Source organism: Saccopteryx leptura, chromosome 4, assembly GCF_036850995.1.
Source record: "Saccopteryx leptura isolate mSacLep1 chromosome 4, mSacLep1_pri_phased_curated, whole genome shotgun sequence".
Taxonomy (NCBI): domain Eukaryota; kingdom Metazoa; phylum Chordata; class Mammalia; order Chiroptera; family Emballonuridae; genus Saccopteryx; species Saccopteryx leptura.
Genome location: NC_089506.1, coordinates 100,983,811 through 101,008,139, shown reverse-complemented (window position 1 = coordinate 101,008,139; position 24,329 = coordinate 100,983,811). Strand labels below are relative to the sequence as shown.

Here is a 24,329-nt window from a genome sequence, read left to right as displayed (position 1 = left end):
ATAGTGTACTACACACCCGGCTATAAGGTGTACCACTGTCACATATGCACTCCATCGTTGACTGACCATTATTAATGAGATGCAGGACTGTCCTTAACAGACTTGAAACTTGATCATGCTTTATGATGTAGTACCTTAGGTAACCTCCATTGTCAGCTGCCTCTTCATTATCCTCTTCACGCTCTCTCTTCCGAAACACCCCCACCACCCCAAAACTGCTCGTATCAAAGAATTAAGGACCAATATAGATTTCATTGACTTGGGGATGGGGAGGCAGGGGAAAGGTTTACATAGTGTACTGTTCAGGGAACCACCTGAAAATCTGCCTTAGTCACTTATGTTCCCTGAAGTCCCCCTTTCACAGGTGGCCACCGAAAATCCCTTTTTTCTTTGTCATCATGTATCCGTCCTGCCCTCTTGCACCTCCTTTTGCAGAGCAGTGCCATTCTGCCTTGAAACGTGCAGCTGTCACTCATCTCCTAGGTCAGTAAAACAGAAGACCCAGCACTTAACAAGATCTGTTCCCCTTAGAAGCCTGCTTAGTAATCCTCTATAGTTATTATAGCATGTTCTTTGGAATCCTTTAGTGTTTGAAAAGATGATAGTGAGAATTTTATAAAGCTGATGAAAGCCATTAAGCTTCTCTAGTTCCTCGGTGAGAGCATTGGTATGAATTACTTAGTTTGCCAATACAGGAAGTAAAAATATCCCCATTATTAATCATAGACAGTTGCTTAAAAATAATGAAGTTGCCCTGGCCGGTTGGCTCAGCGGTAGAGCGTCGGCCCGGCGTGCGGGGGACCCGGGTTCGATTCCTGGCCAGGGCACATAGGAGAAGCACCCATTTGCTTCTCCACCCCCGCCCCCCTTCCTCTCTGTCTCTCTCTTCCCCTCCCGCAGCCGAGGCTCCATTGGAGCAAAGATGGCCTGGGCGCTGGGGATGGCTCCTTGGCCTCTGCCCCAGGCGTTAGAGTGGCTCTGGTCGTGGCAGAGCGACGCCCCGGAGGGGCAGAGCATCGCCCCCTGGTGGGCAGAGCGTTGCCCCTGGTGGGCGTGCAGGGCGAATCCCGGTCGGGCGCATGCGGGAGTCTGTCTGACTGTCTCTCCCCGTTTCCAGCTTCAAGAAAGATAAAAAAAAAAAATAATAATAATAATAATAATAATGAAGTTAATACATAAGAAACATCCATTTAATAATATTCTATATTGTTTTAAACTAAGGAACATTTTCATAAGCTTAAGAGAGTACCTACTGATTACATGAAGAGCAAAGTAAGATATTTTCTTAGTGACAGAAGAAGAAAGTAGAACTTTGGGAATACTTTTTTTTTTTACTATACATATGTCATGATAATGCTAATAATTTTTTTTAAGTAAGAAAACTTCAGATGTCATGAAATATGGAATCAACTCTTAACAAGGCATTAATAAATCTGATTTTTTTCACTATAATTATTTTTCTACCGAAGTAGGCATGAACTAAGGACTCACATCAAAAATCATTCTTATAAAAAAAGAATTTTAATATGACTATCTAATCACTATGCTGTACACCTGAAACTAATATAAAATAATATTGAATGTAAACTGGAATTGAAATTTTTTAATTAAAAATTTTTTTTCATACTTAAACTCATCTCCCTTTTAATAGGGATTTATGTTTTGTGGACAGTTACAGAGGTGTTTACTTGTTCTGTATGATATGTGTGTGTTTTTGTCTGTCTCCTTGAAACGTGTAAAAGTTGAACAGAGTTAGAAAGAATTGTGTTGTAAAGAGTGGGAGAAGCATGTGTTATTTTTAGGCCAGTAAGTATTTTTAAAGGCTTGGTGAGTTTCAAAAACTATTTACCTTATTGATATAGCTCCATGAAATTCTGAGCATAAATATATCTCGTTGAACAGTTATGAAACTGGGTAGGAGGTTTTGTACTTGAATATACCTTAACAAAGAACAGGTGAAATTTCCTTTGAACCGTGAACAAAGCTGCACTGTTACCTTTGGCATTTGTTCATCTGAATATTTGTGAAGATCTTACCTCACTAAAAGCATTCTCACAATTGGTCATGAATTTCTTGAAAGCTTTTATAGTTACATGAGCAGAAAAAAAAAAAACCTAGGTAGAACATTTATACAGCTTTTAAATTACATTATATTATTTTATAAAGGAATTGTGGGAAATGAAGACATAGTCTTCTATAACTTGGGTGTGGCAGAGAAAACTAGGGCAACACTTTTAGAAATATCAAGTGTTACTCAGTGTTTTAGAACTAATTACATAATTATCCAGTGGAATACAAAGATTCCAGGGCACCTTGATGGGAACACTATACTTCCAAATAAAATAATAACAGCTATCACCTACCCTATCCCAAGTGCTTTATTAGTGATACTTTTTTAACTACCCCATCTCCATGTGTAAATAAATATCCTTTGGAATGTTAATCTTTCCGTTACTCCAGATGGCAAATGCAGCAGCACTCAGAACATGACAGTTGATAGGACAGAAATGATTCAGAGTGCTTTTCCTCATTGAAGGCCGTATGACCAACTGGACTGCCTTCCATTTACCTGCCCCTCCCTTTTGGAACAAATGGACCCTCAACTCAGATCTCATAGTTACAGTGCTGCCTTATCCCCAATGTTCAACAGGAAGATGTTGATACTGAGCCTCCCTGGGAATGAGCTTTCTTAGCGCTTAAGACCATACTATCAGACCAAAAGATTGGTTATCAGTGTATCCTTTGAATTGATGTATGACCAAAAGGGGAAAGCATGGAGGTTCTATGGAAAGTAACCTCACAGGGCTATCTGATCGTTAATTCCTAACTAGGCAGGTCATGGTGGGGAATCATGTCCCAGGCCTGTAACTTCCTTTTTTTTTTTTTTTTTTTTTTTTTTTTTTTGTATTTTTCTGAAGCTGGAAACGGGGAGAGACAGTCAGACAGACTCCCGCATGCGCACAACCACGATCCACCCGGCACACCCACCAGGGGGGACGCTCTGCCCACCAGGGGGTGATGCTCTGCCCCTCCGGGGCATTGCTCTGCTGCGACCAGAGCCACTCTAGCGCCTGGGGCAGAGGCCAAGGAGGCATCCCCAGTGCCTGGGCCATCTTTGCTCCAATGGAGCCTCGGCTGCGGGAGGGGAAGAGAGAGACAGAGAGGAAGGAGGAGGGGGGTGGAGAAGCAAATGGGCGCTTCTCCTATGTGCCCTGGCTGGGAATCAAACCCGGGTCCCCCACACGCCAGGCCGACGCTCTACCACTGAGCCAACCGGCCGGGGCCCCTGTAACTTCTTTTGTGAAAGGTTTAAGCCAGTCCTGTTTGTTCTTGTGACTACAGAGTCACACACCTTTGAAATACTATAAGTGATATACCTCAGCGTGGGTATTAACCCTCAAGAGAGTATATAACCTTGTTAACCTATAATCCAAACCCTGCCTTGCTTTCTCTAGCCTTCTTTAATTGCAGATACATAAAAGAAGGATTTATTCTCTGGAGCATTTGAAATCTTGCTCCTTGGCATATGTCATCAGTTTGGCTCAGATAAGTTCTTATACAGATTCTCTAAAACATACTCATCCTTCTAGGGTTTAGAAATAAGAAAACTAAGACAGGGAAATTAGTCTGAATGCTAAATTTGTTACTATGCAATAATGAATTTAAAATATTACCTTTCTTCTAAGCTGAGGTGTCAACTCAATTTTAATTTTTTTAAGAAATTGCATGGCATCCTTTGAGACTATTAGAAATGCCTAAGCTGTGATAGAACTTTCTTAAAAGTCACCATCTGTGTACATGTAGCCACATGAAGTTGTGTGTGTCATTCAAACTATTAGCTTGAAAGATTGAAGAGGTGTAATAAATTGAAAGTCACAATGTTTCACTTGAGATAAATTCAGATTTACAAATCACATCTTACCAATGAAGCAATGCTTTTCTTGATGAAACAGTAGCAGTTTGTTAAGATGGGAATGAACAATGTTAAAGATGGGCAGACGCTAGGGGCCTCTAGGACACTTGATACCCCTTTGTAAGACCATAATTACCAGGGTAAACACTATCATTGAAATGGACATTTACTGAGCGTGGAAAGCTGACACCATCCCTAAAACACTGCAGCAAAAAGGCCTGGTGAAACAAGGCTGGTCAGGCACAAGTCACAAAACCTACAAAGTAAAGGAACATTCTCTGACAGGTGCTGTAGAACTGCAGACTCATTGGACAGAAAAAACTGTGATCATTGCCCACCTGCAGAGAACATGAGCTACAAGGAAGCCAGTCAACTAAACTTCGTTTAAGGAGATAGACCAATTGTGAATTTGTGGTGACCTAAAAGAATCTACCACAGCGTCATTTGAGCAAAAGAATGAACACATTCTAGCCTTACTCTGCTTCAGTGTTCTGAAGTGGCTGGAGGTAGAGAGAAAAATAATTCCCCTGTGGTTTCATCACAGAACTATTGCTGATGTGTGGACAGCAAAAGAGCAGATATCTTAGCTACATGTTGATGTCATTGAGTTTATATGGTGAGAGGCTCTCTTGTCTGATGCCATTCATTCTCTGAGAAGACTGAGGCATATATGTAAGCAAGTTCTGCATTCATTTGGGTAGTAGGTTTTTTTGTTTGTTTTTTATTGTTTTTTTTTTAATTTATTTTTTACAGAGACAGAGAGTGAGTCAGAGAGAGGGATAGACAGGGACAGACATACAGGAACAGAGAGAGATGAGAAGCATCAATCATTAGTTTTTCATTGCACATTGCAACACCTTAGTTGTTCATTGATTGCTTTCTCATATGTGCCTTGACCGCGGGCCTTCGGCAGACCGAGTAACCCCTTGCTGGAGCCAGCAACCTTGGGTTCAAGCTGGTGGGCTTTTTGCTCAAACCAGATGAGCCCACACGCAAGCTGGCGACCTCGGGGTCTCGAACTTGGGTCCTCCGCATCCCAGTCCGATGCTCTATCCACTGTGCCACCACCTGGTCAGGCTGGGTAGTAGGTTTTAATTGCAAGGTAGAAAGTACTTGGCTTGAGTATGGTTTGCTCCCAAAGTTGGAATTCCTCACTACTGCATGATGAAGATGTTCCATCTTTCTGACTATTGGGGAAAATGCTTCCACTCTCACAGGCCCCTCTAGTAGAGGCCTAGGGATTTATGCAGGGCATGCCAACGATTTGCTCGTTATCCACCTATCCTTGAGATAGTGAAACCTGAGCTTTTATTTGAACTAAACTTACACTCAACTGACAATAAATTGTTCTTTGACAGTACAATATTTAAATGGTTGCTGATTCTTGCACTTAATAATCAAAAAAGCCTGACCAGGCAGTGGCACAGTGGATAGAACTGTGACATGGAGGACCCAGTGGATAGTGACACAGTGGATAGGACTGGGACATGGAGGACCCAGGTTCGAAAGCCTGAGGTCGCTGCCATGAGCGCAGGCTCATCCAGCTTGAGCACGGGCTTACCCGCTTGAGTGTAGGGTCGCTGGCTTGAGCTTGGGATCATAGATATGACCCCATGGTCACTAGCTTGAGCCCAAAGATCACTGGATTGAAACCCAAGGTTTCTGTCTTGAGCAAGGGGTCACTTGCTCTGCTGTAGCCCCCTGGTCAAGGGACATATGAGAAAGCAATCAATGAACAACTAAGGAGCTGCAATGAAGAATGGATGCTTCTCATCTCTCTCTCCTTTCTTGTCTCTCTGTCCCTATCTGTTCCTTTCTCTCTCTGTCTCTTCACTCACACACACAAAAAAAGAATCAAAGAAATAAAAAAGAATACCATAAAAGGGCCAACTTCACACTGGATACACTGACAAACAGACTATAACATCGAATTCTAAAGTATACATTGACAGAAACACGGCTTTAAATTTTCTTTTAATTTACACCTAAATAAAAATAATTATTTAAATTCAGTTGTCAAATCAAATCTACTTAAAAGGGAAACTCCTCACATCCCTCGTCTAAGCGGAGTGTTTCATCATCCCTTTTTGAACTGGTGAAAGTGCACTTAAAATACACGTGTCTGAATGTTATGGTTTTGCATTTTTAAGGATAGGGAGAAGGCGTAGGATTTTATAATTAGTGTGATATAGAGGGGCCTTTGCAACTTTATTTAATGTGTTGTTGTTATTTGTTTTAGTTAGAAATATGTTTTGAAAAATCATATGCTGTACAATTCTAGGGACAGTTGTAGCCAATTAAATTTCTCTTTCCATAGAACTAAAAACAAATGCTTTTCCTTTTCTGCCCAACACCCTCTAGATCTCTTTTATGGGTGGCACACCATTCTTCCTTTTGCCTTTCCTGACTATTGTAATTTGGGTACGCACCTTTACCAGTCTCAGGGTGAATAGATGTTTCCTTTTTTTATTTCTCCTTCGTACTTTTTTTCCTACCTGAATATATTTCACAGGTGACCATCTCTCAAAATAACATCATCAACTAATTTTTTAACTTAACAAAATCATACTTAGCCCGAATCTGCCCTCTCTATTGATGTGTGTAGTGTGTGGAAGAGGCTGTGCAGGGACTGATAAGCCCCGTTTGTGACATCTCTTCAGGGGGAGGCAAGGCGCTTGCTGCTCTTGCAAACAGGCTGTTTATTCCCGCAGCCCTGGCCGCAGGTTGAAAGTTGACCCACCCATCTCAGAGGGCTCTGAAACCAAGCCCGAGACAGCTCTACTTCCTTGTCTGTGATTGGATGTTGCCTGTTGCTGTTTGTTTTCGAGTGGACAACAGTTTTCCTTTTGAAGGCTCCTGTGGTTTTCAGCACACTCCTTTCCCCTTTTGCAGAATCTGACGATCTCCGTGGGGACCCTGCACTCAGCCTTCAAAGTGCTCCTGCCCCCCAGGATGCTCGTAATTCAGTAATTGATGCCAGTGGCCCTGACAGCCTCACCCAGTGTTCCCAGCAGTGTCCTCAGATGATGGCTGCAGGTAAATGTCCCTGGCCAGCCCAGGACACAAGGTGTCTTGAGTTCTTAGTGAAGAAGCTTGCCCAGCCGTGAAAATATACATTGAACCCAGAGCCTGGGATTCTTAAAGAAATCAGGCTGTGGAACAAGTGAACATCAAAGAACATTAAGTCCAATTTGCTGTATGTTGTTTATGGTTTTTGTTTTTTTGTGTGTTTTTTTTAGCTCTGTGCTATTGTTTTTCATCTCATTTATTTATTTTGTTTTGATGAAAGTGTGTTTATAAGAAATGTTTTGGAAAAGTCTCTTTGAGCAAGCACCTGCATTTCCTCAATGCAGTGCTATAAAGATTTTGTAAAGGAGGAAATGTGTTACAAGGTATCACTTAATAGATTCAGTCAGGACGGGTTTCCTGACTTGACAACTATTCTGGAGATTCTGTTAGTTAAAAGGTGTGCCTACTCCAGCATTGTCCTGGGGAACAGATGAGTTTATTTGTTCTGCATCTACCCAGACAGTTGTCTTGTTTTACCTAGAGTACTCCTGCTTTGCCTCTCAACCTTGGAACTTAACTAATGTTTCACTAGGAGAAGGAAGCAATTCTTCAATTTATTTTCCCAGAGGTACTTTCTTAATGGCATTCTGTGTGTAATATAAACTACATGTCATTAAGTTTCTTCCCAGAATGTATTCGGAAACTATTTATATTTACGTCTGTGGAACGCATTGCTGTAGATTATGTGTTTTTATTTTGTGTGTATGTGGTTTGGGAATATGCTAAATGAAGTCTACATCTCTAGAAATGTGATTTCCTTTCAAACAAACACTGTAGGCTATTGACTAAGTCGTTGTTTGTTTTTCCTGCAGCCGCCGACGGTTTGGGGAGTATAGCAATAGACACAACCCAGCTCAACATGTCTGTGACAGATCCCACAGCCTGGGCCACCGCCATGAATAATTTGGGCATGGTTCCCGTGGGGTTGCCTGGACAGCAGCTTGTGTCCGGTAAGCTTTCTCCTGGGTTTGAAGCACCAGTGCCAAAGGGTGTAGGTGACAGGTGACAGGTGCCCAGTAATCCCTCCCGGCCTGAGTGTTGAGCATGGTCTGTGATTTATGATCAGCGCATGTTTGGCAGGTTGCGCTCGAGATTCTTTTCCTTATCACCTTGCTCTCCTGCCTCATAGCTGTGTTCAGAAAAAGACCATGTGCAGTGTCTACTATCATCGGGAGCATGCAACGGCACTTTCATCTTTTAAACTGGTAAATAGGGGCCAACCTTTGCTTTCCAGCTTGCAAAAACACTTTTACATGCCTTATGCTATTTTATTCCACAGCCTTTTCTTTGACATAGATGGATACTTACTGTTGTTGCTCTTGTTAATGTTCTCATTTTAAAAACAGGGAAACAGAAGATCAGAGTTCAGGCTACTTTTCCAGCACTGAAGTGACCGAGCTGCAAAGCCAGCTCAACTGCCACTAAATTCTACCTTCTTCCCACCACACTTTGGAATCAAAGACAACGCATTCAATACAGAGAATGTTTAGAAGTGTCACAATGTAGAAGGTCATCATTTAATCTAATACACAATTATTGAGATTTTCCATGTGTCCTTTGACAAGAACTTTGGGAAATAAAATATATACATATATAAATGTCTTTGAGGAGCATGGCTTCCTAAATTGAAAAACACAGCAACAGAAAAACAGCATAAAAATAATGTGTAGAATCAGTTGTTCAGTAGTGGTTCTGACTAGTAATGTAATCATTTCCAGAAAGATCAATTACTGAGGCTCTGAGGAAGATTCTATCAGGAAGATAGGACTGAGTTGTCTGAAAAGATACATAGGATTTGTGGTATTCACTCATTCATTCTTTCATTCAACATGTATTTATTGAGACACTGTTCCAGTGCAGAGACTCCAGCAGTAAACAAAATAGGCATGGTCCATGCCCTTCCAGATGTCCAATGGAGGGGGGACAATTATGATACTAAGTTCCATACCCCCAGGTCTGTGTGCTTTGTGCTGAGTTGACCAGGCATTTCCTTCCTTCCTTCCTTCCTTCCTTCCTTCCTTCCTTCCTTCCTTCCTTCCTTCCTTCCTTCCTTCCTTCCTTCCTTCCTCCCTCCCTCCCTCCCTCCCTCCCTCCCTCCCTCCTTTTCTCCTTCCCTCTTTCCTTCCCTCCTTTCTTTCTTTTCCTTCTCTTTTTTTCTCTTTCTTTCTTCTCAGTAGTGACTATAGTAAGTTTTATATAATTTATGTGCATGTGTGTACATATATGCATACACATATGTATACACACATGTATATAAATATGTATACAGTCCTTTTTAAATATAACAAGAAGAATAAGAGAGAGGTTGGGAGACGGGAAAGTGAGAGTCAGAAAAAGGAAAGTCAAAGATTGAGTTATAAAACATTATACTTTAGATATATACAAAATTCTTCAAAATGTTATAAGATGCAAACAATTGAAGATTTAGTTTGCTGCAAGATGCATGTGAATGCACATGAATGACATTTTCTGTGATTGAACATGCCCTTTTCCCTAATGCTAATCTAGACAGACACTTGCTTCTAATAACTTGAGTGTAAAGATTTGTATTTTTCTACCCACATTGTTCCCCATTTTCTACCCACATAATTGAAATATTCATATAGCAGATATTATTCTGCCTTTGTCTCTACCTCCCACGTCTCTCATGAAATGTGGTGTGACTTACAAAGTAAGCCACACCTCAATAATTCTTTTTTTTTTTTTTATTTTGAGTCTTCTGACATTTTAACCATGACCAATTTATGATTTTCTCAGCAACTTACCATGTAAAGAATTACAGCCCTGTGTGTTATGGAAGATTTACTATATCTGCCCTGAATTACATTCTCTTTCTCCTGTATTAGCCAAACTGCTTCAGCTGTTTTTGAGCCGTCGGGATCTTCCTAGGGGTCTTCTTTATGTCCAATTGAACTACACTTTGCTCTGTTCTCAGGGCTGCCAGCAGCAGGTGTGCACCATCTCAGGGGTGGGTTCTGTTTTATATGATCAATGTTCATGTATTTTCTTACAGTCTTGTTTCTGTGCAAATAATTTAACCATATTAAATATAAGATTTTCTATATGCATTTTAATATCTATTTAAATTATTTTTCTATTTTATAGGTTTATGTTTAAAATTTATAAAACTCCATTGGATAAATCTTTTCTAGTTTATTTAATTACTCTAGTTTTACATTTAGGCTATTGCCATTTTTCCCCCTTTTTCCCTATTTCTTTGGAGAACTCAGTCTCTTTGAACATATAAAAGCATTTCACCTTTTCCATAAAATGATGATTGTGTCTCTTTCATGGGACTGTTGTGAGATTTAAATATGATAATACTTAATTTACAGAAAATACAGCTCTTTTGTTTCTTTCCAGCATGATCAGAGAGCCACAGGATGTGTGTCTCGCTCAGGTCCCAGGCTGGCCACCTCTGGAATTCCTCAATGTGGCTGCAGAGTGTTAGAGGCAGTCTTTAATGTCTCACAAGGGATTTAAAGATTATTTAGTGTAACCTTGCTTCCAAGAAATCTCCTCTAAAACATCTCTGACAGGATTATGGCGAGGCGGGATTTTATGAGTACTTGGCTTTCTCCCAAAGTTTCTGATCCTTCTAAATCAGTGATCCCCAAACCCCAGGCCGTGGACCGGTACCAGTCCGTGGGCCATTTGGTACTGGTCTGAAGAGAAAGAATAAATAACTTATGTTATTTCCGTTTTATTTATATTTAAGTCTGAATGATGTTTTATTTTTAAAAAATGACCAGATTCCCTCTGTTACATCCGTCTAAGACTCACTCTTGACTCTTATCTCGTTCAGGTGATACATTTATCCATTCCACCCTAAAGGCCGATCCGTGAAAATATTTTCTGACATTAAACCAGTCCATGGCCCAAAAAAGGTTGGGGACCACTATTCTAAATGACTAGCCACTCTTCCCATATTAGATAAAATTAAACTGATACTAGATCCCATTGCTTAATACTTTTTCTGTTTATTAAAATTATTAGCAAAGCAAGGTATGCATTTTTTTTCTATTCTCTGATTTTATCAAAAGGGTTTTGCAGGGAATCAGGTCACCTACTACATGCCTTTCTGAGGTGTAATTGATGCTCCCACAATTACGCCTCTTCCATTTTCCTCCACGTCACAATCCAGATGTTCCCACCACAGTCCCATTCCCACTTTCAGGAACTTCCCTCTTACTTTCTTCAGTATGAAGTGCTACATGAGATCATTACATTGAATTTGTTTGTTCTATCCAAAATATATCATTATATTGTTACATCCTAGCCCTAAATCCCATACTCAAAAGTTTTGGTTTATCTAGGAAATAACATTTACCTTCTATGTTACTGTTTTACCTTTATTTTATTCCACATATTCAATCTTTTAGATTTATAGAATTTTAAATATTTGTTCTTATTATCATTACGGTGTACATTGGCATAATCAACTGATGGCTGTTGGCATCAATTCAACACCACCAGGAATCCCCAGCTTGGGGTGCAGTGAAGAAGGAACCTGTAGTCAGTGCAAAGCAGCTCTGTTTTGATACAGCACAGCTGCGAAAACAGCAAGGCTCTGTGGAGGCCCTCAGCCAGGCCCCTCTCAGGCTACACAGCTCTGCTCTGCTCCTTGCTGTCCTGCTCTTCCCAGTTTTCTACGATCTACAGTGTCACTTTCCAGGAACCCCCACCTCTGATGCCATAGCTGAACTCCAGAATATTAAATCCTGAACTTTGATGCCATCTGCTCTGCTCTGCTTTGGTGAGACATCTTTGGTGTTTCATCTCTAGTGTTTCAGCTTCAGCCAGGGAAACGCAGTCTTTAGTCTTGGGTAGAAAGGGAAAGTGCACTCCCAGAGCCACAGGGAAGCTGATTTATAAAGACAGAACTACCTGACCCTGGTCCCTGATTGGTTCATCCTCATGCAAATAAGGCCTCCAAATCCTCCTAGTTTGTACAAACTATGATTGGTCAGAATGGAGCTGCTCTGATTGGTCAGTGAAGAGGCTGATAGAGATAAGTGTGCCGCTCTGATTGGATAGGGGAAGCCTCAGTCCTACTAGTTGAAATAGGATTCCAGAAACTCCTAAGGGCTGACTCAGATGGCAGAAACACAGTACAGGCAGGTAGTTCAGTGCAAAGGAGGATAGTTCAGGGCAGGCTTCCCCTTGAAGTGCAGTTTGCATGAGAGGACCCTGTGTAGAAATGGCTGCTAGGCTCTGTTATTAAAACTTGAGCACAGTTAACCACTGGGAGCACTTCTTAGTAGATATCTTCTTTCTCAAGGTCCAGAGTATAGATCCAGGTTTTCTAAACTGGTCTAAGGGAACATCAGTGTCCCAGAATTGTCAGGTAGAGCAGATGTCATATATTTTCATGGCATAACTACTGTGGTAACCTGTATTTAACTCAAGTAATTTGCTTTCTCTGTGAGTTTGCTCAGAGTCTTTACTATGCTAATGTGCAAGGTGTAGTTTCAAAGAGTCATGTCTGGTATGTAGGATTGCCAAACTTAATTGAGTCTTTAAAAAAGAAACATCTATTTACATCTCATGAGATGCTAGAATGTAGCCATCTAAACCAAATTTTCCCACCAGCCCTGCCATCCCTTTCCACTACTCATCTTTCTCTGCCATGTATGCCATCTACCCTGTGATCTAGTTTATAATTTGTTTGTTTGTGTTTTCGCTGAACAGCTTCACTCCATAATCTCAAGTTTCAAAATGAGTCTCTTGTGGTCAGGTGTTGCCTGAAGCCTTCCCAGTTTTCATTGTCTACATTGTCACTTCCAGGAGCCCCCACCTCTGGTGTCATAGCTGAAATCCAGAATATTAAATCCTGAGCTTTGATACCATCTGTGTGACCAGCTGCTTCCTTCCCATGTGCCCTGGCTTCTTTTCCAAAGTTATAATCATCAACTGAAAGACTTGAAAGGCAACAGCCGTGTCCCCGGGTTTTAAGTTTCTTGTCCAGGCCTGCATGGAAACTTGTAGTACTTTCTGGATATATACCCTGGCCATGAGATTATAACTTCCTTGTGTCTAAACTTTTTGAATTTTTTTCTAATGTCAGCAATCCCCCCCTTAGTTTTTTTAGACTTTAAATTGACATATATCTTTTACTCAAAGTTCCTTAGCATGCCATTTGTTCAAATACATGTTCTGATAGCAATGAGACATAGATAAAAGTGGAGTGGTTACCATGGGGATGGGGGTGGGGTAGGGAGTAGAGAGGGACAGATACACAGTGACAGAAAATGATTTGACTTTGGGTGATGGGCACACAACCCAATCAATAGTTCAAATGCTATAGAAATGTTTACCTGAAACCTATGTACTCTTATTGATCGCTGTCACTTCATTAAATTTAATTTTCTAAATAAAAAAATACATGTTTTAAGAAAGCATCATACCTCCCTTTTAGCTACGAAAGGGCTTTATACAAGGTGGTGCCTATCATGGACTAACATGGAGCCCATGAAAGAATGTCTTGACTCTTACAAGTCTATGCGAACACTCTGAATTGTTCCTTGACTCATTCATACCTTGCTGCTTCTTCCTCAGAAGCTCTGAGTTTACTATCAGGACTTCTGTTCCCTGCTACTCTGAGAAGAGCTTAGCTTTGTAACTCATGGGGAGGCTAAAATGGCTTACAGTTCCTCCTCCACCCTCTTCCATCCCTCTCCCACTCGCTGATGCTTCCAACAATTTTAATTTCTCTCTGCTTCCTTGACTATTTTTTCTAGTTTCCTTCTTGGGTTGTTTAATCCTCCCAGGAACACCTTTATCCTCTTTAATGTGCCCATATTTGAAGAGGCGTTTGTTAAATTCATCTCCTGAAGCATCCTTCTTTTAGCTGAGATTTATTAAGCCAGCTAAAAGACATTGTGCTGAATGCTGGGAACATAAGACATACACCTTACTCTCATGTAGAGCCTAGTGGGAGCAGAGAGAAGAATAAGTAAGCAAATACAAATCAACATGATAAGTGGTCCTGAAGCTACTAGATAAAGGGTGCTGCTATAGGGTGTCACTGAGGAGTGGTAAGCAGAGGAGGGGTATGGTTAGGGCTGTATCTTTACAAAGCATTTGTGTAAGTCCTGCTATAGCTAGTGGGAATGTGGAGAAGTTGGTGGCAAGGAGAAAGGATGAGGGGCTGTCGCATTTCCTCAGATAAGGGATAATGGCAGTAATGGCAATAATGATCATGGTAGTGGAGTTGAAAAGTGAAAGGGCCCACAAAACATTTAATTATAGAAACAGCAGGAATGAATATCTGAGTTCACATAGAATGCAAGGAGAATAGAAAACCAACAGTGACTCCTGGATTTCTAGCTTTGGAAGTTGTGTAAATGGTGGAGTCATTCACCAAGATGGGGAAGGCTGGAAGGAAAGATGGTGAGTTCCTCTTTGGATGTGTTGAATCTGAATAACCAGCTGAAAACAAACATGTGATAGGCAATCACATGTAAGGTTCTAGAGCTCACAAAACAAGGGTGGGCAGAGCTGTGGCTTTGGCAGCCTCCACATGAGTACAGTCACTGAAGATCTGTGAACCTTTCTCCCATGGCCGTGCTTTTGCTGTGAAGCTAGAAACAGACCCTTCGCTGCTCACTCAGGGGTCACCTGTGCCCTCCTGCCCCTGTGCCCTGCACTCAGGGCCTTCCAGGGCCTCCTCAGAGGCCTGCCGTCCCACCTCTCGCCCTCCTGCCCCTGTGCCCTGCACTCAGGGCCTTCCAGGGCCTCCTCAGAGGCCTGCCGTCCCACCTCTCGCCCTCCTGCCCCTGTGCCCTGCGCTCAGGGCCTTCCAGGGCCTCCTCAGAGGCCTGCCGTCCCACCTCTCACCCTCTCCATCTTCTGCTGCTCACCGCTTCCTATCACCATCCTACAGACCATGTGAAACTTAAAAATAATAAAAATAAATAAACTTACAAAAAAAAAAAACCCATGCCACTCTGGTAACAACTCTCCTGTCCATGTTGTATAATCTCCAGTTGTGTCTCTACATATGTTTTTCTCTACCTCCTCTCTTTTGTCCCACCAGATTCTTGTCTATTGCTGGGCTCCCACATCTGAATAGAGAGAAAAAGTCCTAGATAACAAATATAATCTAGGATTCTACACCTGAATCTGTCTCAGTTCCCAGAGACACTCAGCTCACATGGGCTGTCTGTTGATAAACCATCCCACATACTTGTTTTTAAAATGAAAATGATACTCAAACCAGCAAACTTTCTTTAGTCCCCTCAGGTAGTAATGGTGACATATTTGACACTGGGGCGATTAAGGGGCTGCAGATAGCCTGGTTTATAGCTGTTGGGCTCTCTGTAAGATAATGCTATGCTCAGAGTCCTCTTTTGTTTTTATTATCCATCTATTGAAACATTTCTCATTATCAATTTTCAGAAAACAAATAGGCTCTTGAATTATGTTTCACAATGTATGTACCTGATTTCCTGTATTCTTGACAGTTTCATTACACTTTCCAGATTATTTACCCTTTTCTCCCTAGGACATCAGGACAAGTACATTGGTATATTCATTCATTCACCACAATGTTACTGGAGGTTCAAATGTACAGTGTATTTTACAAGGCACTAGAGAAATAGCAATTTACACAACAGACAGGTGATACTCCTATGGAGAATACTATTTCTAAAGAAGCAGATGTTATCCAAATAACTGTGCAAATGATTATTTAATTATAATTGTGGGGTAATATGAAAGGTGGATGGGGAAGCCTAACTTAGCCGGGAGGTTTTAGAGGGGACCCAGAAGAGGATCCTCTAAAGAGGCAATATTTAGGTTAGACCTGAAGAATAAATTACAGTTATCCAGGTAGCAGGAGGGAAGAGGAGGGAAGAGCGGGAAGGAAATGGGAATTTAGGAAGATAATTCTAAAAGCAGAAAATGCCTTGTGTGAAGACCTGAAGTAATAGAAGCTTGGCTCCTTTAAGGAAGTGAAGGGGGTATACGTGGGCCAGAGGGTGTGGTCAGGTGGGATTAATAGATTGGCTGGAGCCAAATCTTGCCTGCCTAAGTAAGGAGGACAGATTTTCTTGGATGTGCAAACTATGGAAGGATTTCAAGCTAAGAAGTTACATCTGAGTCATGTTTCCAAAAAATTACCTAAGTTGTTTTATAGGGACTAGATTGAAGAATGGCAAGAGAGGAGTCTGGGTGTCCATGTAGAGCAGTGGTCCCCAATATTTTTTGGACCACGGACTCGTTTAATGTCAGAAAATATTTTTATGGACCGGCCTTTAGGGTGGGATGGATAAATGTATCACGTGACCAAGACAAGCATCAAGAGTGAGTCTTAGACGGATGTAACAGAGGGAATCTGGTCATTTTTAAAAAATAAAACATCGTTCAGACTTAAATATAAGTAAAACAGAAATAATGTAAGTTATTTATTCTTTCTCTGTGGGCCAGTACCAAATGGCCCACGGACCGGTACCGGTCCACGGCTCCGGGGTTAGGGACCACTGATCTAGAGGACCGATGGGAGTCCACAAAGGGATTATGTGGTGGATGTCCTAGATGCATCCACATGGGCCTGGGCTACTGAGCAACCACTATGTCAGGCATTGCCAGACGTCCCCCTGAAGCTCTTATTCTGGTGCTGTGTTTACGATGTGTGTGTCTTCAGTATTTCAGGAACTGAGAATTTGGAGAAAATTGTTTCCAAAAAATATTTGCTTCTGCCCGTACTGTGTACCACATAAGGTAACTGACATCACTTAAAACAAATGAAGGCTCCTCAGATAACTCTTTATAAGTGACACAGCCTATATACCCTTGTTGGCTAGAGATATTATCAAATCCAAGTCCTTTGCACATGCTTGCATAACATAATATAGTCATTTGAAATATAGTTATGTTTTTTTCCCATGGAATGTAGAATATAAGTTTTAACTTCTCTGAGTTTGTCTATAAAGAAGGAGATAATATCAATATCAGAGAATTGGTATCATAAAGGGGTGTATTGCAGGGATCCAAGCATTTTTGTATTCTTTGCTCTCCCTGGAGAGCAGTTTAGGCAGGAGTAGGGAAGGGGAAAAAAGCGGCCATGGATGACTTTCTATTTTAAAGCAATGAAATAGGAAGACTTGGCCTCTGTGACGAAGGATTCTGTTGTCTTGACTTTTCTCCTGTCCTAGGAGCAGTGACAAGCATTCTCCTTCAGAAGACGTGGAGGCAGCCACGCCCCAGGGCGTGCCCGTTAATTGGCGCTCTCTGACAGCATTACACAGAGTACTTTCCACACATCGTCATGTCTGCTGGCCCTAGACTGCAGAGTTCAGGGCCCAGGTTAGACATTCCAAAACATGAGGTCCTGGAAACTACAACTAAAAGTTTAAGACTACAGTTCCTTAAAGCTGATTTGTCCTAAGTGATGTCAATGACCCTCTTCAGGGGCTGAGCTAGTGGGAAAACAAGAGAAACAGAGCCCCTTTGGCTTGGGGATGGGTAGGGAGGCTTGCCTCGGGCTACATTTCTGTGGTCTTAATGGCGATGCCATTTTAAAACTGAAAATGTTGTGTAAAAGTCACTAAGCCAAAAAAGTACCTAAAAGGTAGCCGCAGAAACAAATTTAAAAATCATATATTAAGATCTACTAGGCTCAAGCACTCTGCATAATCTCATTGACTCAGGTTTTATCTTGAAAAAGGATGTCTTAGACATCAAGACACACAACCTTGAACTGTAATAAAATACGTTTTCCTCGTCATCAGGGATGGACATCAACTTGCTGTCATAGAAAACACATTTTGACCTTGAAGCTTTACTTCTGAAAGTTTATGCCTGGGGGGCGAAGGGACACTTTATCCTGAAGGGGCGAGGATATACTGTGGTCTTCAGTTTCATCAATCTTTCCGACCACGAGGCCATCTTTAAAGAAACACTCCTCACTTCACTGAATGGGACTCTTGTGACCTCCATCAGTAAATGCTTTCCAGTCATTCATTCCATCTCAGCAGAAAAAATAGGCCTCAGTGCCCTGATGTGCAGTGACTGAGGCCTCCACAGGGGCCCTCGCACAGAGTGAATCTGCTGATGAGGTTCTAACCAGAGACATTGCTATGAGCTGTGCAATCACTCAAAAAATGCTCAGTTTGTATTTTCAAAACTTAGTGGCCTCTCTCTTGGAAACCATGTATTTGAGAACATCTTTTGAATTTGTTCATCCCCAGCTGTGAGAAAAGACTGCCTAGTCATGGGTAGGAAAAAAGCAATTTAGAAAAATAATAGAGGAAGATGATGATTTCATCCTTGTCTGGATTTCTGTGTCATTTCGCTGAAATGTGGCCAGGAAAGGGGCAGGCCAGGGTCTCTGTAGGAGCAAGGAGAGGAGCCCAAGGTTTGCAACAGGCCCCAACTGACCAGAGAAGTCCACGAAGAGCATGAAGGTACAGAAAAAGCCAAACAGTAACATATAAGGAAGCAGAGTACCAGAGCCTAGGAAACCTGGTATTACTTCTCTGCTCTGTCACGTGGTGGATAAGTGACCGTGGACTAGTCACGCAGATTTCAAGGGCTTTGCTCTACCTCGTCAAAGGAGAGTGTCAGCCTCCCTTAAAGCACTGACATTCTATGATTTAGGAAAATCCTAAAAATCAAATAATAAGATGTTACTTTGCACAATGCTAGAGTGACCAGCACCCAGTTAATGCTTTGAGGAAATAAAGTAAAAGAAGAACTTTTAGTGGGAACCACAGGAAGAGTATCTCTATAATTAAGATACTTTTTTGTGTGTGTGGTGATAGTGTTTTTGTTTGTGTATTTGTACCTTAATAGACCCAGAGAGCACCTGCAGAGGTAATCACACATGTAGCCATGTGAGTGATGAAGGAGAATCTTCTTAAGGAACTTTCATCTTTCTAGGCTTTGAAGCAACAAGTTGCAAGACAGGAAAGGACGTATTCCTGCCAATTTCAAGACACACCAGTGGCAGCTGCAGCATAACCAATAGTCGAGGGCAAGAATAAAATGAGCAGCAGTGTAGATGCGAGGAACTGGAGAGTCTCCGTTCACGCAGCCTTCCATGTGTCTGAATTGGACATTTGGTACTGCAGTTTTTCTTATCAGTGTATGATAATGGGGTACTTACCATCTGAAATCCTAAATATGTGGCCTTGCTTCTTTTTATTAGTAATTGCTTTTCATCAGTTATGAGTTTAGAGTTCCTGAAACACAATTAGGAATTTGTAAAAATATGAGTAAGAAGCAATCAGGAATGTACATCTTCTCACCTACCCCTTGGCCGAGCTCTAGCTGTGCTCTCCAGCCCACGCTCAAACCACAGGAAAGAGCCCCTGTCCCCGGTTACAGTCTAGGTGCTGGGCTCCTTCCTGAATATGTAAACTAAGTGTCTGTGAATGGGTGCCTGCTGGGCTCCACGTGCAGAAAGGAAAAGTAAACAGGCTCTGCTTGTTCCCATTGTGTTCATGAGAGCCTGAAGAGAAGGCTTGGAACCAAAAATAACTGCAATGTGGATGAGCAAGAATTCATTGTAAGGTGATATCCATTTTATGGGAAGATGCTAGCACCAGCTCAGTAGAAATAATTAGACTTGGGAGTGAGAGAGAACTTTAGGTAGTAATATCTCATAGGTATTTAATGTTTAATTCTTCAGAGCAATATCAGGTACAATATTTCATTTCAACCTTAGTATCCTGCTCCCTGGTGGCAAGTGTGTCTCACACATTACTCCCACGCTCGCGGCCGATGTTGCTAACCTGTCAGATCCCTCTTTCCTTCTGAAGTCCACAGCAGGGCGCTCAAGAACATGTAAGTTTCCTGTGGCCAGTTACATACTTGTATCCAGCAAGTGCATGTCAAAGGAACTACTGTTATGTTTTGGCTGAAAATGAATTTTTTTACAGCAGCAATTTAGAAACATACAATGCCTCATATTCTTTTTTTTCTTAATCTTTATGACCCACCTTTAAAAAAAATGTTTCCCATTGATATGAGGTAATGTCCCAGTAGAGCCCAAGCTCTACGTCGATCAGGCGTCCCTGATTCGACTTCCCCGTGCAGTGGGACACTCCTGCTTATCAGCAGGGCTGGGAGCCTCTTCGAGACTACTCTTGAGGTGGCTATGAGGATGCTACTGTTAAATGCCACTGGAGGAAAGACACGACTGACACACAAATTAGTTGCAATAATCACACAGGCAGTTTATTACTCACAAATCCTTTTGGCATGCCTGGGTACAGCTTAAGGGGCCCCGTCAGCGTGCTCCTCTCAGCTGGCTTTGGTCAGAGCTCAGAGCAGCGTGGAGACAGTCCACATCAACGCTGGAGTCTGGGTGACTACTGCAGCACAGGGCTCCTCAGCTTTAGTACCCTTTCTGGCCTACGCCTTCTAACAGGTGTCAATCTACAGGATTATCACCTCAAACCACCTTTTTCGGAGTTCCTCACAGGGAACCCCCTTTATGTCAATCTACTGAAATGTTTACATTAAACCACTTTTTAAGATATTCTTATTTTCATTAATTTACAAAGTTAATGTAAATAACACCAAGCCACTTCTTATCTATGTATAACTTCACACACATGCTAACTGGGCCCTGCTTGTAAGTCAGAGTCTGTTTATCACATTACAGAGTTATAGCACTAAGCCACTATATTAATTCCTATCCAATTGGCATAACTTTACTTAATTTTAATAATTATTTTTAATATCCTTTTAATTACTTTTATATATCTTCCATATTTTTATATTTCTATATATTTAATTACTATAACCTTATATTACTACAACAGGTGAAGAGACAGAGAGACAGGGAAAGGGGATGGGGGGATGGGGAGAAAAAGAAGCATCAGCCCATTTTCTACTTAGTGGTTCCATTTTGTCGTGCACTCATTGATTGCTTCCTGTATGTGCTGTGACTGACCCGATGACCTCGGGGTACCAGGCTGATGCTCTATCCACTGAGCCACCCTGCCAGGGCCAATCTACATTTTTATATGAATCATATATAACAACTCATTCAGAATAGCAGAACTACGTGCAGAGCTGTGCCTGAGTTTGCCTCAAACTACTTGGTACTAACTTATAATGGTGAAGTAGGGGATCTGTCTCATTCTAGCAGCCTCATACTGACTGTTTGGTTTTTTGGGGGGTTTTTTTTGGTCTGGTCTGAAGACAGAGAAAATAACACAGAAAAGGGATTTCTTTAAAATACTTCTTAGTGGAGTTATTCCTTTGACACTTTGAATAAAAAAACAAATATGTAAAGAAATTAGTAGCTTTTAAGAGAAAATGTATAATGATTTTTAATATGTATATAGCAATAAAGCCAAAATGTACAGAAAATATTAAAACTAAAATTTTATTCTCAAAAAAAGTGTTTTTGAATTAAGATTATACCTCCTATACACACACTTTTAGGGATGCCATAGTATTTTTTAAAGATTGTATTTATTGATTTTAGAGAGAGAAGAAAGACAGAACAGGGGAGGAGTGGGAAGCATCACTCATAGTAGTTGCCTCTCGTATGTGCCGTGGCTGGGCAAGCCCAAGGTTTTGAACCGTTGACCTCAGCATTCCAGGTAAATGCTCTAGCCACAGCGCCAGCACAGGCCAGGTGTAGGAATGCCGTAATATTTCTAATGTCAGAGTTTGACAATATCTATCTTTCCTCCCTCCCTCCATACCTCCCTTCCTTTCTTCCTTTTTCCTTTCCATATCTGTTAAATATCTTTCACTGTAAAGAACTAAAGCTATTTCTCTCTCATGGAACTTTTACTCTGACAGTGAAGATTAGAAAACAAATTAATAAGTCTATCATTAGAATTATAATAATTACTGTGAAGGAAATAACAGGACGCTGCAATGATAGAGCATGAAGAGGAGAATGCACCATGGATCTTCACATAATTAGGAAAAACTTCTCTGTGGAGACAGAATTCAAGCTGAGATCCTGAGGGCCGAGAAGGAGCCAGTGCTGCGGAGGGTGGAAGGAAGATGTAGGAGAGGACCCTGAAGGCAGAAGGAGCCGGACCTGCTGACGCTCCATAGAGGATCAGTTAGTGGGTGAGGTGGAGACTGGAATGGAAAGAGTTAGAAAGGTGGTGAGAGGCCTTGCCCATCCTAGGAAAGAGCTTGGATTTCATTTTAAGATAAACTGAAGTTTGTTTGCTTGTTTGTTCATTTGTTCATTCACTCAACAGAGGGATCCCATGATTGAATTTCAATGTTAAAAGAGAGTGGGTTTTGGGTGGTCGATGGAAATGAAAGCGAGGGAATCAGTAAGCGGCCATGCAAGTCCAGATAAGCCCTGAGTGTGGCTTTGGTTGGGGGGTGGGAGTGAGGCTGGAGAGACTCAAACAGATCTGTGATGCACATTTGAACTAGAGGCCTTAGGACTTTGTGATTAGATGAGAGAAAGGGGATTCAAGGTGAATCCAAGTTTTTATTTTTTTATTTTTTATTTTTATTTTTTGTATTTTTCTGAAGCTGGAAACGGGGAGAGACAGTCAGACAGACTCCTGCATACGCCCGACCGGGATCCACCCAGCACGCCCACCAGGGGGCGATGCTCTGCCCCTCCGGGGCGTCACTCTGTTGCGACCAGAGCCACTCCAGCGCCTGGGGCAGAGGCCAAGGAGCCATCCCCAGCACCCGGGCCATCTTTGCTCCAATGGAGCCTCGCTGCGAGAGGGGAAGAGAGAGACAGAGAGGAAGGAGAGGGAGAGGGGTGGAGAAGCAGATGGGCACTTCTCCTGTGTGCCCTGGCTGGGAATCGAACCTGGGACTTCTGCACGCCAGGCCGACGCTCTACCACTGAGCCAACCGGCCAGGGCCCAAGTTTTTATCTTAAGCAACTAGGTACCTGATGGTGGTATTGCATGAAATGAGAATCGGGGAACAAACACAGGGGAGAGTCACAAACTCAGATTTGTACATCTCAGATCTGACTGCTCATGAGATATCTTAGTGATGACATGAAACCTGGGTCTGGAGTGACAGACATGTGGCCAGTCCTGTACACGTGTAGAGGTATGTGTTCAACAGAAGGCATATCCTGATGGGCACCACGATCATGAGGGGAGCTCAGTGAGGAGAACAGAGCAAGAGAGTTTAGGGGGAGGCTTTGAAAATGTTTAGCATTTGAAGTTTGGGAAGAAGGAGATAAGCCAGAAAAGAGACTTGAGGGGAAGGAACAGCCAAAAAATTAGAAGGAAAAACAGAAATGTGCAACATTATGGGAACCAAGCCATGTATCTCTTCCACATAGTAGCAAGCAGGATTGGATTTGTCCTGAATGGTCGAGTAAACAGATTGCAATGGGGAAGGTTGCTGGTGACTTTAACAAGAACCATTCTGGTGGAGCTGCAGGGATAGAAGCCAGGCTTGTGAGTTAGAATGTGAAGGATATACCATAAGGATCCAGTGAGATGATGCATAGGGAGGGCCTGTGAGAAGCTATAAAGGGCTATACAAAGAAAATAGCATATTGATAATAGTACCTTTGTGCTGTTAATGGAGTCACTGTTTTTAGTTTTGTCTTATATTTAAATTTTGACCAACTATTAAATCACTTTCAAAAGAAGAGGAAGAGGGGAAGGAGGGAGGGAGGAAAGGTGGGAGGTAAGAAAAGAGGGGGGAAAGAATAATGACAAATGAAAAGTAAAAACATCTTGCATAGTCAACTCTTTGAAGATGTTTGTCCAGAAAGGAGGCAGGTAAATATAGAGGTAATTTGAGTAAGATATGGGATGAAGAGAAAATTAAGACAAAGTAGAGCATAGCAAAAAAACTTTGGGAAATGTCCATAGTTAGGAAGAAGTATTTGATTGGATAGAGGGGCTAATATAAAAAGTAAAGTCCTTGAGAAGAAAAAGTCCCAAAGCTCAAAGATTTGGGCAAAACTTTCTAGTCCATATCAGGTATAGTGAAATCGAGGCATAGAAAAATAATGGATCCTTGTTCTGAGATCAGATAATGAGCCACTGATTCAGTCGTGCATTTGCCAAAATTGTTATATATATAAAACAACTAAATTTTTGCAGGCATTGCCCTTGCTAAATAATAGGACAATTATATTACGTGTCCACTGAAGTAATTACTGCACAGTCTTCTAGTGCAACACCACTTACTGCTCCCTTCTGAGTCATAAGTTTCTTCCATAGAGTAATTTTATATGTCTAAAGCTCATTTATATGTTTTGGTTTCTTTCGTTGTGCCCTTATTCTAAATATTTACTTGGCTTAATGAATAGTTTATTGTGAAATCCATTGAAGTCCACATGGCTTATAGAAATGATGAGCATGATTCTCCTGCTGTGAAATAATAATGTCTCACCTCCCTGTTTGAACCTGCTCTCCAAGTACAG

The 24,329-nt window shown here is 41.6% G+C and overlaps 1 protein-coding gene across 5 annotated transcripts in view; it reads left to right on the top strand.

Annotated features, from left to right (window-relative positions):
• Nucleotides 1-24,329, top strand: part of ENOX1 (ecto-NOX disulfide-thiol exchanger 1) — a 617,728-nt gene that overhangs the window by 390,535 nt on the left and 202,864 nt on the right. For all 5 annotated transcript variants that reach the window (XM_066380846.1, XM_066380849.1, XM_066380848.1 and 2 more), the window contains 2 exons: nucleotides 6,806-6,949; nucleotides 7,795-7,932. In XM_066380846.1, coding sequence (XP_066236943.1) covers nucleotides 6,806-6,949; nucleotides 7,795-7,932 — 282 coding nt within the window. The remainder of the gene's footprint in view (nucleotides 1-6,805; nucleotides 6,950-7,794; nucleotides 7,933-24,329) is intronic.